At 32.9% G+C, this 17,532-nt stretch overlaps 2 protein-coding genes and 1 long non-coding RNA gene across 3 annotated transcripts; all 3 read left to right on the top strand.

Annotated features, from left to right (window-relative positions):
* The first annotated feature begins 734 nt into the window (after positions 1 to 734).
* LOC114715075 (uncharacterized) lies at positions 735 to 3,767 on the top strand. The gene is made up of 4 exons (XM_028899885.1): positions 735 to 1,049; positions 1,716 to 2,462; positions 3,145 to 3,650; positions 3,728 to 3,767. The coding sequence occupies exons 1-4, from the start codon at positions 735 to 737 to the stop codon at positions 3,765 to 3,767; spliced, it is 1,608 nt and encodes a 535-aa protein (XP_028755718.1).
* Positions 3,768 to 4,811: 1,044 nt separating this feature from the next.
* LOC114715074 (uncharacterized) lies at positions 4,812 to 9,417 on the top strand. The gene is made up of 4 exons (XM_028899884.1): positions 4,812 to 5,195; positions 7,246 to 7,914; positions 8,687 to 9,300; positions 9,390 to 9,417. Exons 1-4 carry the CDS (start codon positions 4,812 to 4,814, stop codon positions 9,415 to 9,417), a joined length of 1,695 nt encoding a protein of 564 aa, XP_028755717.1.
* A 33-nt stretch (positions 9,418 to 9,450) lies between these two features.
* Positions 9,451 to 10,823, top strand: LOC114715064 (uncharacterized). Its single transcript, XR_003737520.1, has 3 exons — positions 9,451 to 9,499; positions 9,656 to 9,711; positions 10,812 to 10,823. It is a non-coding gene; the product is annotated as an uncharacterized LOC114715064 (long non-coding RNA).
* The last annotated feature ends 6,709 nt before the right edge of the window (positions 10,824 to 17,532 follow it).

Raw genomic sequence — 17,532 nt, 5'->3', positions numbered from 1 at the left:
ATTGTGGCATTTTTCTTGTTCTTATTTTGTTCTTTTTTTATTTATTAACGTATCTACAAAAATTACATTCACTAGAAGTACTTGCTTTGGTATTAAGCTTGCTAAAATAGCATTTTACAGTTTTTTTTCATTTTTTGATTACTTTTTTTTTTGAACTTGGAATTTCAGATTGAACTTTCAGCAATCTCTTGAAAAATATTGTGGATGAGAGTTTTATCTAGACATTTAAAAAATCTTTCATGAAAAGTAAGTCTGTGAATTAAAAGTGATTTTTATTTGATCATATTTTCTGTAAACTACAGGTGTTGCTTCCAAAATTAGAGATATTGCGATTATCTAATTCAATCGGTTTGATTCCATTGATATGGGAGGACCAACTTTCACACAACTCATTTAGGAACTTGAAAACATTGTTTGTGAAAAGTTGTGGCTTTGTGAAATTGGTGCCCCTTCATGTGCTGAAATCTTTAAACAACTTGGAAGAACTAGAAGTTAGGGAGTGTGACACGTTGGAGTTGGTGTTTGATTTTGAAGACTTGAATGATTATAAAGAGGTGGAGTCATCATCAGCGATTGTGCCACTGAAAAAGTTAACGCTATGTGGATTGCAAAAATTGAAGAATGTGTGGAGCAATCACTATAAAGGAGACATCTCCTTCCCAAGTATAAGGAGCGTGCATGTTTCTTATTGTGATAGCCTCACTAGTCTGTTTCCTGCATCTATAGCCAAAGGCATGCTTCGGGATCTTGAAGAGCTTCGAATAGAATATTGTGGCATAGGTGTGATTGTTGCGAAGGATCAAGTTTCAGAATCTGTTACTCCTCTGTTAAAGTTTCCCAGGTTGACTTTCCTTGAGCTTTCGTCGCTTGAAAATTTGAGGAATTTCTATCCACAGAAACACACATTAGAATGGCCACATCTTTATCGATTATCTATTAGAAGTTGTGATGAATTGGAGATATTTGAAAAGGAAGTCTCAAGTTCATTAGAAATACATGAGGAAGGGAGCTCATTAGACTCAAAATATCCTCTACTGTCCCAATGCAAGGTACATCTCTAAATTTGCTATTCATGTGTTATTTATTTTAAAAACAATATAATAAAAGAGCAAAAAATAACTTTAAGCATAAAATAAATAATGAAGCCTCAAATTATTTGTCAGTCTAAAAACACGTTAATTTGATGTTTTTGAGTATTTTAACATATGAATTGTTCCTGTCACTAAAATATCAATGGGAATGTAGCCCATGGTTTTGATGATTAACCATCGTAATAAAACTTTGGAATCCCTTTTCAACAATATGGTATTTTCATGTTGTTTTAGTTATTCTTCTGTTTTCTTGTTTTAACTTTGTGACAAAACTTCAAACTTAGTTACCTGCAAAAAGTGATTTTTGCTGGAATTATTTACTTTGCTATCAGGCTATCATGGCATTTTCCAAGTTTGTTCTTTTTTTTTGGTAATGTATCTACAAAAATTACATTCACTAGAATTACTTACATTGCTATCAGGCTTCCTATAATAGCATTTTACAGTTTTTTTTTCAATTACTTTATTTTTTATCTTGAATTTTCAGATTGTACTTTCAGCAATCTCTTGAATAGTATTTTGGTAGTTGAGAGTTTTATCTAGACATTTAAACAATCTTTCATGAAAAGTAAGCCTACGAACTAAAAGTGATTTTCATTTAATCATATTTTCTGTGAACTGTAGGTGTTGCTTCCAAAATTAGAGATATTGCGATTATCTAATTTAATCGGTTTGATTCCATTGATATGGGAGGACCAACTTTCACACAACTCATTTAGGAACTTGAAAACATTGTTTGTGGAAAGTTGTGGCTTTGTGAAATTGGTGCCCCTTCGTGTGCTGAAATCTTTAAACAACTTGGAAGAACTAGAAGTTAGGGAGTGTGACACGTTGGAGTTGGTGTTTGATTTTGAAGACTTGAATGATTATAAAGAGGCGGAGTCATCATCAGTGATTGTGCCACTGAAAAAGTTAACGCTATGTGGATTGCAAAAATTGAAGAATGTGTGGAGCAATCACTATAAAGGAGACGTCTCCTTCCCAAGTCTAAGGAGCGTGCATGTTTCCTATTGTGAAAGCCTCACTAGTCTGTTTCCCGCATCTATAGCCAAAGGCATGCTTCGTGATCTTGAAGAGCTGCGAATAGAATATTGTGGTATGGATGTGATTGTTGCGAAGGATCAACTTTCAGAATCTGTTGCTCCTCTATTAGAGTTTCCCAAGTTGACTTTCCTTAAGCTTTCTTCGCTTAAAAATTTGAGGAGTTTCTATCCACAGACACACACATTGGAATGGCCACATCTTTATCGATTATCTATTAGAAGTTGTGATAAATTGGAGATATTTGAAAAGGAAGTCTCAAGTTCATTAGAAATACATGAGGAAGGGAGCTCATTAGACTCAAAATATCCTCTACTATCCCATGGCAAGGTACATCTCTAAGTTAGCTATTCATGTGTTATTTATTTTAAAAACAATCTAATAAAAGAGAAAAAAAAGAACTTTAAGCATTAACATAAATAATGAAACATATTTTGCTTCAGTCTTAGAGCACGTTTGAATTTGATATTTTTGAGTACTCAAGTATGTGAATTATTCCTGTTACTAAACCATTTATTAGAATATAATGTAGTTTAGGATTAATTTGTTTATTCACTTAAAAAGCTAAAAAAGAATAATTCATAATAATTATTTTAATTAATAATAGATATTAGAAATTAATTAAATAATTTTCTTTTTTTCCTTTTTTAAAAAAAGTGGGACTCCAATTCTTGGCTTTCCATCTTAACGAAAAAGAGTTGTGTCATCGAATCAAGGTGATGGGATTTTTTTTGTTCTTTTTTCAAGCCATTATTAGCTTTAATTGGATAATTTTTTTTTAAAACAAACGAGGGAAGAAGTAACGTTTGTATGTTATAAGCAAAGATACAAACTCCGGTCTAGAAATTTATATTCATTTTAATGTATCTTAATTATTATTTGTAGTTGCAAAATACATGTACGTCAAAATTGTGGATGCATCAAATTTAAATTTGAAGATATCCTCCTAAAGAAATGCACACGGCTGGATTTTGACGCATTGATTAGTTGTTATGATTTATGTATTGTGCAGGTCACTTATAATTTGGAGAAGCTGACATTAATGGGTAAAGGAGCTGAGGTGATAGGGAGTGGCCAGCTTTCAATGTACTGCTTCCCCAAAGTAAAAGTGCTTTATCTACATGTTGGTTATGATGAATCAAAAAGTATTTCATACAAATTGTTGAAGAGCTTTCCAAATTTAGAGGAGCTGAGACTGCGGGGTCACATTAAGGAGGCTTTGGGCGGAGGGGATGATGCTCATCTCCCAATAAAATTGAGTCTTGATGAAATTTACAATATCACAAGCTTGGTACCGCTCTTAGTTTCTCCACCAAATCTCACACATCTCCACATGGTATCTTGTTATGAGTTGACCACTTTGATGACATCATCAGTTGCTCGAAGCTTGGTCCATCTCACAAGTCTCTCAATTAGCAACTGCGATGGAATAGAGGAAATTATATGGAAGGAGGAAGGAGAGGATGATGACGATGAGGAATTCGTTTTCAGCAAGCTGCAGCATTTGAAAGTTGAACGGTTACGAGAATTGAAGAGATTTTGCCGCTACAATTACACTTTTAGATTTCCGTTATTGGATCAGCTGATCATAACAGAATGCCCAAAATTCGAAGTATTCTCTCCTGGACTCATTGATGCACCCTCTCTTAAAAGCGTTCTACTGTCACAAGATAGGTATGGAGAACATCATGAAATTTGGGACACCAATCTTAACAAAACATTATACCAACAGGTACGTCTAGAATGCTCCATTCTTCCTGTTTCCAGCTTTTACAAAAATATGAATCTATAAATGTTCCATTGTTATGATATTTAATATAAATATACCTATACATGTTTCGGTTTTGAAGTTTCTACTAAAATTTTAGTTATCATTTTTTAATTACATAACTTTAGTTACAGAACATCCCAAACAATTACATCATAATTAATTAATTAATTAATGGGATGCACAGCGAAATGTTTAAGTAAGAAATGAATTTTTTCCCCAGATATACTCTTATTTATGAGGAAAAAAGTAAGAGAGAGAAATAGAGTAATAATGAGAAAAATATGAAAGATAAGATAATATACCAAGTTGTCAGCTTTTTACTTAATGCAATGTATAAAATTAATTAGAGACAAAAAGGATAAAAACACATTAAATGGTCATACAAATCTAAGTTGGCACTTATAAGAAAAACTAAGACAATTCAAATTTCAAATTTTTATAAAAAGAATTGGAGGGAATAGTTATCATTTTGAATTACAGAACTTTAATTATAAAATATCCCAAACAATTACGTCATAATTTAATAATTAATGTGATACACAGTGAAGTGTGTCGGCATTATTGTTTTTTTGTCGTGGCTGATATAATTATTTCTTTTCCAAGATTAATTATGAGAAATAAATGAAATCAAAATGTTTCGCACTTCTAGTGAGCGCATTTGATCTTGGGACACAATAAAAAACAAAATAATATTACTGATTCAATAAGAAGTTGTGACATAATTAATAAATTAATATTACTATGCTTCTGACTCAATATCTGTTTTATAGAGATTTGTGGCATCAAGAGAGATGGTGTTAGATGAGTATGATGTTAGCATGATAAGAAATGAACAATTTCCAGCGGACAGTTGTCCTGAAGTGGAAATTCTGGGCATAGAAGGATCTGATTATGAAGGAGTAACATTTATGTATACATTGCTTGAAAGATTTCCACGGCTGTCTGAGCTTCGTGTGAAGGATAGTTCCTTCGAGGAGATATTCCCATCACCCATTGTTCATCAAATTCAACAACTTCATAATTTGACAGTGCTGAAGGTGTCCCAATGTCATCGGCTCATCTATTTAATGACAAATTCAGCTGCCAAAAGTTTGGTGAATCTTGAAACATTGGAAATAGATGATTGCAATAAGATGGAGAAAATTGTAAAGAATGAGAATAATGATGATGTGGAAGGTGGAATCACGTTCTGTGTGTTGAGAAGATTAAAACTCAATAGTTTACCAAGATTGAAAGCGGAAGAGCATAAAACAGATTTCAACATTGAAGACCCAGCAACAAATAATCATAAGGTATGCTCAAATCAATTTACAGTAAAATATACTAACTAGCCTTGTGTTTTACCTAAGTTATAGAAATCTTCCCTTTATTTTAAAAAGGGAAAATTAATTTGACGATCCTTATACTTTTATCAAATTGGAATCAGGTCTTTATAATTTTTTTTCCTATTTATTACATCCTTATTTTTTGCTCCCGTTATGATTGCCGTTACTTTAAGATGACAACACTGGCGTGGCACTGTTCAAGATCTGACTAGCATCATGTTCTTCATTTCACCAGTAACCCCTACGCCTTCATCTTCTCTCTCCCCCGCCTCCACCCAGTTCTCTTCCAAACTAACATCATCCTCTCTCTCACACACTTCATATTCTCTCTCCCTGCCACTATCCTTATCTCTTCTTGTAAAAGTTTCACTCCATGTTTTAAAATCATCAGATTCTCTCTCTGTTTATTAATTTATTTTTGTGGGCCAAAGAGTAGTAGAACCTCTTCCACGTTTCACTATTGGACTTAATCGTCTATTCAAATGGGCTAATTTTTCAAAAAAAAATTTCAAGGATGAAGACGATGAACCGATGAATCTCACAACATCGTGGTCCTCTTTTTAGTCAACTATCATCACTTAGATCCGCATCGCCGTCTGAGAAGGAATTCGAAACAGGATGAAGCTTCTATATTAGCAAGTAAAAACGATGGTGGGGAGAAAGAGAGTGCATGAGTTGAGAGAGAGAGATGATGGTGTTGGTTTGGAAGGAAACTGAATGAAGCTTTTTACTCTCAAAAGGAAACCGACCGGAGGAGGGAGAAAATGTGGGAGGAAGTGTTCCAGATGAGGTAAGTAAGATGGTGCCTAGTCATGCCACATCACCGCTGTTAACTTAAAGTGACGGCAATTATAAACGGAAGGACCTTAGTTACTAACTGAGCAAATAATCTAATAAAATTTAAAAAAAAGACTACAGGAACCTGATTCCAAATTTGATAAAAGCATAAGGGCTGTCAAATTAGTTTTAAATATATATATGTGTGTATAACTACAGTAAAACTAAAATACATGTTGATCAAACCTCTCTTGTATATTTGATTTGAGATTCTATTTCCATCTATCCAACTATAAGGTGACCATTAAGTTTGACTTTTAAACTTTTATTTTGACCAAAATACTGCTTCTTCACGTAAAAGTTATTTAAACATTCATTTTTTAAAAATAATTTTTAATACCACAAAACATAATTTTAACACATGTATTTTCAGACTTTTTAAAATGTAATAAATTTTTTTAATTTTAATTCTATTATAAAATTTTATAATTTTAATTGTTTGTCACGCACATTGAAATTAATTTATTTAGGTTTCTTTAAATGGCTAAAAAATATGTTGAATACATATTCTTTTCATCATATAATATAGATTATCTAAGTTTGATAGATTATAGAAATTATTTAAAATTAAATTTTAAAGTTTTTGAGCAAATGAGAAATATTTATAACTTATTTAGTCAATTATATATTTATTTAAAGAATTAACCAAATTTCCACTCACAAATTACTTATTTTCAATACAAAGGAGGCCAGAATAATTTACTAATCAATTTATTATTGTTTTTTCGGGACAAAAAATTAATTTGTTTTTGTTTTTCTTATCTTGTATATTTTTTCCTTACCAAGATTTTCTTATCTTATTAACTTCTTAATTTCAAACTTACGTTGTGAAAATTAATTTTACTGGAATTATTTACTCTGTTCAGTACAAATATGTTCTATTTTTCCTTGTCTCAATATTTCTACAAAAATTATTTCACTTAAATTACTTACTTTGGCATTAAGCTAGCTATTGTAGCATTTTATAATTCTCTCGTTTTTTAGTTAGTTATTTGTGTTTGGTGAACTTGAAATTTGAAGTTGAACTTTTATCAATCTCTTGAAGAATATTGCGGTACACGAGATCTATATTTACACATTTAAACAATCTTTCATGAACACTAAGCCTCGCAAATCAACAGTAACTTCGTTTTCATTTTTTGCTAAAAGATTTTCGTTTAATTATATTTTCTTTCAACAGGTGTCATTCCCAGGGTTAGAGATATTAGAATTATACTCTTTAAACAGTCTGGTTCCGTTGATATGGGATGACAAACCTTCACACAACTCATTTAGCAACTTGAAAACATTGAGTGTGAGTAGTTGTGACATTGTGAAATTGGTGCCCCTTCATGTGCTGAAATATTTAAACAACTTGGAAGAACTGGAAGTCAAGTTTTGTGACATGTTGGAGACGGTGTTTTATTTTGAAGATTTAAATGATTATAAAGAGATTGTGTCATCATCGATGGCTGTGCCACTGAAAGAGTTAAGGTTAATCTATTTGCCAAAATTGAAGAATGTGTTGGCACCATCCATATGCCATCAAAATCAAATTGAAGAAATTATACCGAGACAGGAAGAGGACAATGAGGACACGGAAATCATTTTCAGCAAACTGGAGCTTTTGGAACTTGATGGATTACCAAGATTGAAGAGATTTTGCAGCCAAAATTATACTTTCAAGTTTCCATTATTACAATCTGTAACCATAACAGAGTGCCCTCAACTCACGACATTCTGTTCCGGAGCCATTCATGCCCCGCAGCTTCAAAATGTTCGAGTGACGAGAGCACGTGAAGAATCTCACATAGATATTTGGATGAATGATCTTAATACCACCATCCAACGCCGATTTACTATTCAAGAGGTCAGTCCAGCATACTGATATTCTTAGTTTCATTTTTTAAATAATTCCTCATCATCTACAAAATTTAGGATAAGAGAAACATCTAATATAAATATTAAAGTTTGGACATTCTGTCGTCTACCCAAAAATTATAAACTTCTCATCAAATTACAAGACTCTTATTGCACGCGAAATCTGATAAGCAAATGATGATTAATGGATGTGGCAAACTACTGCAAATAGTGTGATAATGTTTGTAGATCTCTGACTGGAAAGAAATGGGCCTATAAACTGATTCAAAGAATTTTATTTTATTTTTTAACGTGATTTTTTTTGGGGGGAATTAATGATGAAAAATATAAGTATTGGAAAAAGATGACGGGTCAATTAAGAAAGATTTTATCTACAATAAATATAAGAAATTATTATTTTAAAAAATATTCTGACCTGATTTATTAACCTACCTTCTTATAATAATAATTTTACCAAGAATCTTTGAACAGGTTATTTTCATAGTAAAAAAAGGCTAGCCCTAAATGTGAATTCCAAGGAAATTATGGATTTTTTTTTTCAATTTAACTTAGATGAAAGAAAGGGGCTATGAAGTTAATTTAAAGGATTTTTAAAATTTTAATGTGCGGATGTTATTTCATGGTGAAAAAATGAAAATTAGATATTAGCAAAAGATGAGTGATCCATTAAAAAGTTTTAATTATTGAAAATAATATCTTGATGTAATTTACTAAATCGACTACTCATTATGGTAATTGTTTTACTGATTATGATTTTATAGGTAATTTCCACAACCAAAAGCATGGCTTTAAATGCGAAGAATATCACAATGATAGGAGATGTTTTTCCTAGAGTGAGAGCTCTTTATGTAGAAAGCTTCACAGATAAAGGGGTAACATTTCCCTATAGCTTCCTTGAGAGATTTCCCAAGTTGGATAAGCTTTATGTGGAGCATAGTTCCTTTGGGGAGATATTCCCCTCACAGGATCAGATTCTTGATTTTATGGGAAAAATCCCACCATTTGAAGAATTACACATTGCCTATTTGGATCAACTCAAAAGCACATGGAAGGATGATTCTCAGCTACCACCAATTCATCAAAACCTAATAAAAAGCCTGGAAGTCGAAAGTTGTCATAGCTTGGTCAAGTTGGCACCATCCTCTGCTTCATTTCAAAATTTGTGGTACCTGTCTATATCTAGATGCCATCAACTCGTCTATTTGGTGACAAGTTCAACTGCCAAAAGCTTGATGAGTCTTGAATGTTTGAGGATAAACGATTGTAAAAAAATGGAGGAAATTGTATTGAATGAGAACAATGAAGGTGTAGAAGGTGGAATCACTCTCAACCGATTACGGTGGATTGAACTTATTGATATGCCAAGCTTGAAGATGTTCTCTTCACAAAGTCAGACATTTGAATTCCCTGGATTAGAAGAGATAGAAATAACTGGATGTCCTGAAATGAAGATGTTTTGTTCAGGATTGTTGGAAATACCAGAGTTGTCTAGAGTAAAAATAAAAGAGCATGAGATGGAGTGGAAGGCTAAAGGGGACCTTAACAAAACACTAGAAATGCTATCCTCAGCAAAGGTATGACATACCCATACTAACAAATATTTTTTCGGAAAATGTGTTGTTAATGGCCACGGAAATAGAAAGTTGATTGTATCGTGCTTATGCCAACGACGTCTCTTTTCAAAATTGCCTTCTATTTTAGGCAGCTAATATTATGATTTGGTATTGCAGGATAGTGTTAATAAATAGAAGGATAAGTCCATCATCCATGTTATCATTCTTTCCAGGTTCGTAGCTTTTATGATTTTTTTTTCCTGCTTATTGTCTATGTTTTTTTTCCTAGTGGTTATTATGATATCAATAAAAGCCTCATATATGAGGGGACAAGCTTTTAAAAAAAAAAACTTGCATCTCTTTTTTTCCCTCAAATAAAAAACTTGGATCTCTTTTTTTCCCTCCCAATACGCCGATTTTTTCTTTCTCTTAAATGATTTGTATGTTTTTGCTACATTTGTCTGTGTTTTACAATCACTAAAAGATATGAGTTGCTTGTTGAAATTTATTTCAATTTCTTTTCCAATAGTAGTTAAATATAATATCAACAACTGCTATATATATATCATTAAAGGATGAAACAGAGGAGCCATCTTTTTCCGAGTGTGAGTGTTTTTTTTTTTTTAGCTTATTTATAAAATTTTTCTTTGTTTCTGTACATTTCCTCTGTATTGTATCGGTTGAGTTAGTGGATCACTTTTGCTTATTTTAGAGAGATCAACTGTGATTAAGAAGAAAAGAAACAGCTAGCATATTTCAAAAAGGATGATTTTGTATTTAACCCAACTTTTCAACTAAATATGATATATATTTACAAAATAGAATGATAAAAACATAGGGGTTGTTTGTTTCTGTTTTATTGATTTTTTTTTTGCAAAATTGTTTTTTAAAACAAGTTTTGAAAAAAAAACTGTTTGGATAATTGTTTTAAAAAACTATATTTGGAAATAAACATAATAAGACCGGACAGTGAAGTTTCAACAAGAACTCAAGTTTTTAAATGGAGAAAAAGCTCTCAAGTGAGAAAAAAAGGTTTCCCAATTTTTCCAAACAAAAAATAGAAAATCTGAAAAAAAAAATAACTAAAAGTTTTTTTGTTTTTTAGTTTTTAAAAATATTTATTTTTTTGTTTTTAAAAACACTTAATTTACAACAAATTAAAAAAAAGCCTTTTTAATTTTTTTATTTTTTAAAAAGAAAAAACGGTTTTCAAAATAAGAAAACAAACAAGGCTTTTTGACACATTGACTACGAAATGATTTCTATCTGATAACATGAATATATGTAGAATACACTCAGTAGTCTTGTTAATTTCCTTCCTTGATTAATGCAGGCGGCTAATCCAAAGTGTAGACTACAAAATCATTGACTACAGGATGATGAATATGGACAGATACTTGTGCGGTGATGCTTTTGTTGAATTCTCAATTATTTGATAAATGAGACTTTGTTTTTATCATAAACAATTGGATGATACATGACAAAACTCTACGCAAAGTGTGGTTTGTCTCATTAATGTATGAAGACTCAGAAATTGGTGTGCTGTGATTGTGAAGCTTTCATTCAACATCTTTGTGGTTCGCTTAATTGTGTTATTAAGATTATTAATTAGTAGTTCAATGAGACTGGTCACATGCTTCTTTTGTCACTTTCAGGCTCCCCACGCCTTTCTTTTCTATCTTTCTTTCAAAAGGCTGAGTTGGATCGAGGGATATCAAAGCTACCTGTTGTTTTTTTTTCCCTTTCACATTTAAACAATCTTTCATGAGCAAGTGTTAGGATCGGAAGTTATTTTTATTTGATCATTTTTTATTTAAACTAATACATTGATTTAGTATACTAAATCACCTACTAATTATGCAAGATGCATTAATTTCCACAATTGAAAGCATGACGTTAAATATATGTGAAGAATATTAGATCAATAAGAGGTGTCTTTGCTGAAGTGAGCCCTCCTCCCTATGTGGCCCCTTTGAAAGATTTCCAAAGAGCGTAGCTCGATCTTTTGAGGACATATTCCCATCATGAGACCACATTATTGATCATATGGCGAAAATTCCACCACTCGAGAATATGGATGATATTGAAACTAGTGGTGGTTAATCTTTCGCAAAAAGCATGTATCTGCCACCAGCATCAGAAGCAGATAAAATAATTGCAGTGTGTACCCCGCTAATATATACAGAATCCTGCTCAAAAGGTGGTCTAAATATTTATTAAATTATGGGGACTAATATTTTAAATGAAATAAAATTTAGGGACCAAAATAAAAATAAGGGCAAAACTTAAAAGACCAAAAATTATATTAACCCTATTATTTAAATATTTTAACAAGGTTTGATTTTGATCTTTTAATTGTATAAAGTGCTTTTTTCAGTCTTTTAACTCTAAGGTTGTTGACAAAAAAATATTGATATTTAAATTTTAAATATTGATAAAACATTATTAAATATAATGTTGCTAAAAATGAATTTTATTACAAATTAAAATCAGAGTAAAAATTAATTATTATAATGTAATTTATGTCTGTACTGGTTTTTGGTAACAAAAATCAGCAAGACAAAATGAAATTTATTTGGATAATATATTTGAAAAGCATGTTGGATGTAAAATGATTAAAAATATGCATGTGTTTTATAAAATATTTATAAATATATTATATGTATAATTTGATAAATTTGGAAAAAATTAAAATTAAAATTATATAAAAATGAAAAGAGTGAATATATTATTGAAAAAAATGTAAATACTAAAACACTTAATTAGATATATTTAAAAGATATATATATAAATTACAAATTATTCTAATACTATTTTTAACTAATTAATATTAGATAACAAGATAATTATAAAAAAGTTCCATAAAATATATGTAGATAAATATAGAATTAATGCGGGAAACGGTAGATGATTGGGAGTGGCATGATAATTTGTTTCGAAAGGAGAAAGGTGAGGGAAAAGACAAGAGGGAAAAGACAAGAGCGTAAAGGTAATATTCTCCGCCTTATGCTCCAAGGGCAAACTACAACCACCTAGGCCCTAAAAACGCCGTATGTTTCTAGGGAGAGTTACAATCAAGTTTTATAGGAAAAAAGAAAATTACAAAACAAGTTCTAAGATTGTCGTATTTTATTATAGAACTTGTTATTACACACTGTTTAGACTTGTCATTACACGCCGCTTAGATTGTTATTAAAACTTTTTAATAATTATTTCTTTTTTGTAGGATTTTATTGTAATTCTCTTATGTTTTTAACACATCAATAAGAAAATAGTTAGAGAAAATGACTCGAAAAAAATCTTGAACATGCTAAATCTCCATAAAGTACTTAAAATCAATACATTCTTATGAGGAACCTATCCAAAAATGGGATTTAAAATTCAAGCAAAAAGATAAAAGCACCTCATTTGTTGAAAGAAAAGAGTCAGGAACCCCTCTCATTAGAGTTGACCATTGTCAGCACCGCAACTCCCGCTAGAAAGAGGAATGTTCATGAGCCGAGAGCAAGGAACAAAAAACCGGACCAGAGACTAAACCGGTCAGAGCAGTGGGTCAAGGGTCACTGGTCGGACTAGGGGTCAAACCGAGGTCAGACCGGTCATATTAAAATAATATAATTTAATTCATAATATTAAAATAGAACAAAATTCATAAATAATAAATAGCAAGATTCAAAAAACTAGACTAGATATTAAACCGGCTACAATTAAAATAATATAATTTAATTAAAAATTTACAAACATGTTTATATTTAATCATAAAAAATAATATTTCAATGAACAACGTATTAATTGAATTGATTTAAAAACTAATAATTCAAGTAAAATTTCCCAATGCCTCAAGCATATTATAGGCCGTGCATTGATGACAGGGCTTGGTGCTGACTTGAAGCAGATGCACAATGGAACTTTTTGACTTTCCATCTCCCTATGTGAAGCCTTGGGAACTTGCGTTTTTACTTTTTAATTAACAAATGGCTTCTTCATTTCTCAAATCTTCTGCTCCTGGGCGTCTCTCTCTCTCACTAGACCAAAGGTAAAAATGCTATCATTACAGATCAAGAAACTTTGATTATTGGAGGAATGGAGGCTATACACATTTCATATCTCAATCTCACTCACAAGTCACAGCTGGAACACAGAACAGAAGCACGAAGGAAAAAGCAGAGCACATCGAGCAAATAACCCACATCGAGCTGAAGGAAAATAACTAACCAGAAAACAAGAGCACAGAAGCTGAACGAGAATGAAGAACCTGCCACGGTGAAGAAGAAATGACGATGGGAGGCGACGAGGAGCTGCTGCTGTGGCCTGATTGAAGAATGCCTACTAGCTGCTGCTTCGACCAGGAGACGTCACGCAAAGACCGACGACCTCCGATGGCGAAGAAAACGGCGGCTACAATGAGGGTGGATTTTGGCTAGGGATTTCAATTTAGGGGGAAGGATGAAAATGGCGAAGCCGAAAGTTGAGTTGCCTTCGCCCTTCGATAAGCTGTATGTTTTTTTTTTTTTTCAAAATTTCTTCAACCTGAAACGGCATTGTTCAACAGTTGAAGGTTTAAAAAAAAAAACTTCAAACTGGGCAACCCATCAACCCAGAGGTTGCCCAGTTTTGACTGGTTGAGCTGGTTTCTTACCGGTCCGTTCACCTAGCGGTTTTTCTATCAAACCAGACTGGACCAGACACCGATTCACCGATTTTCCGGTTGAACCGGCCAGTCCAATCCGGTTTTTTTTCCTTGGGCCGAGAGGAATATTTTGGAGCAAGTGGTAACGGTGAGATTTAATCGCACAACCACTTACATCCTAAAATTAAAGGTGATTAATACCAAATTTATAACATTAATATAAATAGAATACAGTGATGGAAAAAACAACAAAAAAACTCATTTTAGAGGTTGTTATATATACTCTCCTTTATTTTTTTTTAATTTTTTAGTGCTAACTTTGCTATGTTAGTATCATTAGCTCCTGTATAGGAGTTAACGACACTAATATAATAAAATTAAAAGATTTAACTAATAAAGAAAAAATTATGACTACCAAATTAAATGGTTTTCACAGGAAAAAAAGTAGAATATAAAATATTGAGTATTTAGCACTTCTATCTATGTAGAAGAAAATAGTTTTCTCTATTTCTCCAAATTTTAACCTTACAACCACTTTGTATTCATATCATTCAATTATACAATCTATAGCTAGTTCTAATTCAAAATTTATGCCAACGCATCTAATCTAATTATTTACAATTACGAGGCATGCAGCAATATGAATTGTTTCGTATTTCTAATTCAACTTGCAATTAATTTTATGACTTTCGCAACTCAGTTTCACATATTATTCAATAAACTTGGGGTGTGTTAGCTGAATCGGACCAAGCTAACATAGTTTGATATCCAAAACTTTAGTCCAGGTAAGACCACTCATTCTCAACTCATCAGCGGGCCACGTTAGGACTCTCAGCTTTGAATATCAAATCTAGGATAACTGGAAAGATTGTCACTAAACACTCCTTCATGGATCGTGGTTAGATCCTATTTTTGATGCACAAGATCCTCTTAAAGAGGCAAGTGCAGAGCATACTCAAAATCTCTGACGACAGAAGAAAGACATTATAAGTGAGGCTTTCAGAGGAAAGAAATTTAGAGAGAGCTCATGAGAAAAGCACACTAGTATTATATAAGGAAGTTGATACAATTCCTTCTCTCTGTAACTGAAGGCAGAGTGAGGTTTATATAGAGGCTCTGTACCATTACATGACAAAGTCCTAATAGTAGATATCATTATAATGGGTAGGTGCTATAATGACTTGTTATTTAATAATCACAACTACCCTAATACCAACTACTCTGATTATGACACAACTACTTTACTTATTACAAGAAGACGAAATAGACTAGAGGACGAACTACTTTAATAAAGTAAAAATGGATGGTGATATAAAGTAGTCCTCTGGCAGGTCTCCCTTATCTTCAGAGTGACACAAAAAGAGATTTTTTGATGATGGTGTTTCCTAGTCTTTATAGATAAGTTCATGGCTAGGGGACAGGTTTTTGATGCCTTCTGGATTATGGTCATCTGAATCATAAAGTCTCCTTGTACAATGGAATTCCTCGAGTTCTGCGAGCTGGGCCTTATCATCATCATCTTGGTTAGGGTCTTGAGATTCTCCTACAAGGAATGGAAGTTGTGACTAAAAACTTGGCTGAGAGAGATGGAGGCTGAGTGAGTTGAATCTGCGAATCTCCTTGATAAGGGTCTTGGGAGGCTTCTGTTGGTAAGGGGGCTTGTGATCTATTTGGTGGACGTCTGACAGCGCTTATGATGAAATCTCTCTAGAATTCTTTAAGTGTTGTGCTACTGGCTGACGGTGAACTTAGAGGGAAAGGTCCAAGAGAAAGACATGAAGTGTCTTCCCCTATGTTTAGCTGATTAAGTGCAATTAATGTCTTCCTAATTTTTTCTATTAATAATCTTTCTTTTCTTGGCCATGAGGGAGTGGTGACCTGGAGAAGCAGATGGTTGTCTATGTAAAGCCTTTGGGTAGCACTTATACCATAGTTTCTGAAAAAAGTATACAAACAGAAAAATCTTTTCTGTTTGGGAGATGGTAAGTCCTAGATATTATGATCTTTGAGAATTTTTCAAAGTTTTCCTCTCCAGTAAGGAAGAGGAGAATCATCTCAAAGAGTGTGGTAAGAGGAGAATTTTCGTTTCTGGAGTCATTCAGATGATTATGTATGACTACGGCTGAGAAGGCTATGGCACAGGTATAATTGGCTGAGATGGACCAAATATACCATAAGAGTTCCTTTGGTATGGGTCCTTTAATGGTGGGAACGATGAGGTATGGAGTGTCAGCATCAAAGTGCTAAGGATATGGGTGAATTCCAATATCCACGAGAAGACGGTGGAGCCAGTAGAATATAGTGCTTCTGGCAAGGTTTTGGACATCTGCTGGCGATTTAGGATGGGATCTGGGAGCAAAAAATGGTGGCTCTCATTCTGTGAGACATTTTCAGTTCAAAGATGATTAGGATGAAAAGGGGTTGGTATTTGGAGAGTGACAAGAGTTTTGGAGGCTGAGAAACTTTCTGAGGTCTTGAGAGAAAATCTGTAATGACGTTCTGGTGACCTTTAAGGTGATGGATAAAGAATTTATAGCGAGAGAACCAGTCTTTCCATCAGGGTAACTAGCTGTTTGGTAAAATCTTTCCCTTAGGATTAAGCATTCTAGGAAAAGACATATTGTCCATTTCTACTCTGAATTGATAAGGACTGAGATGAAAACTGAACTTCTCGATTCCTCTTTTGAATGCAAGGATCTCCTTGAAGGTAGCATAATAATGCTTTTCTGACTCCTTGAATTGTCTGCTTGCATATCCATAGTAGAATCTCTTTCCATTTATTTCTTCAATTAAGATAGCTTCCCAAAAGTCATCACTAGCATCAGTCTAGAGGATCCGTAGTCCTTTGTCAGGGATCTTTAAAGGAGGTGGTTGCTGTGCAATTCTTTTGAGAGATTGGACAGCTGAGGTCTGCTCTGTCCCCTACGCGGGAGGATTCTTTTTTAGAAGTTTGGACAGCTAGCTGGTGTGATTAGACACATGAGGGATAAAATCTCTAAGATAATTAATAATTCCCAAAAATTGCTGAATTTGTTTTGTTGTTAGATTCTCGTTTGGAAACTTGAGCAATTCTTCTGCAATATGTGATCCAGGATAATATTGACCATTTTCAAAATTCATTCTAAGAAATTCTATACTTTTGACACCTATTTCTCCTTTCTTTGTCGATAACATAATCCCATATTTTTCAACTATTTTTCCAAAATGGGACAATAAAAGTTTATGGGAATCCTCGTCCTTTGAGAAGAGTAAAGGTCATCAATATAATTGAGGAGGTTATCAAGCATAGGTTCAAAGATTCTGGTCATGGCCTTTTGGAATAATGATAGGGCAACTTTGAGCCCAAATGGCATAACAGCCCATTGGTATTGGGCATTTGGAATATAAAAAGCAGTTTTAGGCCGATCTTCTGGGTGGATACCCA

Source organism: Neltuma alba, unplaced genomic scaffold (assembly GCF_004799145.2).
Source record: "Neltuma alba isolate B1F8T4 unplaced genomic scaffold, ASM479914v2 tig00011574_pilon, whole genome shotgun sequence".
Lineage (NCBI taxonomy): Eukaryota > Viridiplantae > Streptophyta > Magnoliopsida > Fabales > Fabaceae > Neltuma > Neltuma alba.
The sequence above is the reverse complement of the archived record's forward strand: the minus strand, read 5'-3'. Positions and strand labels throughout refer to the sequence as shown.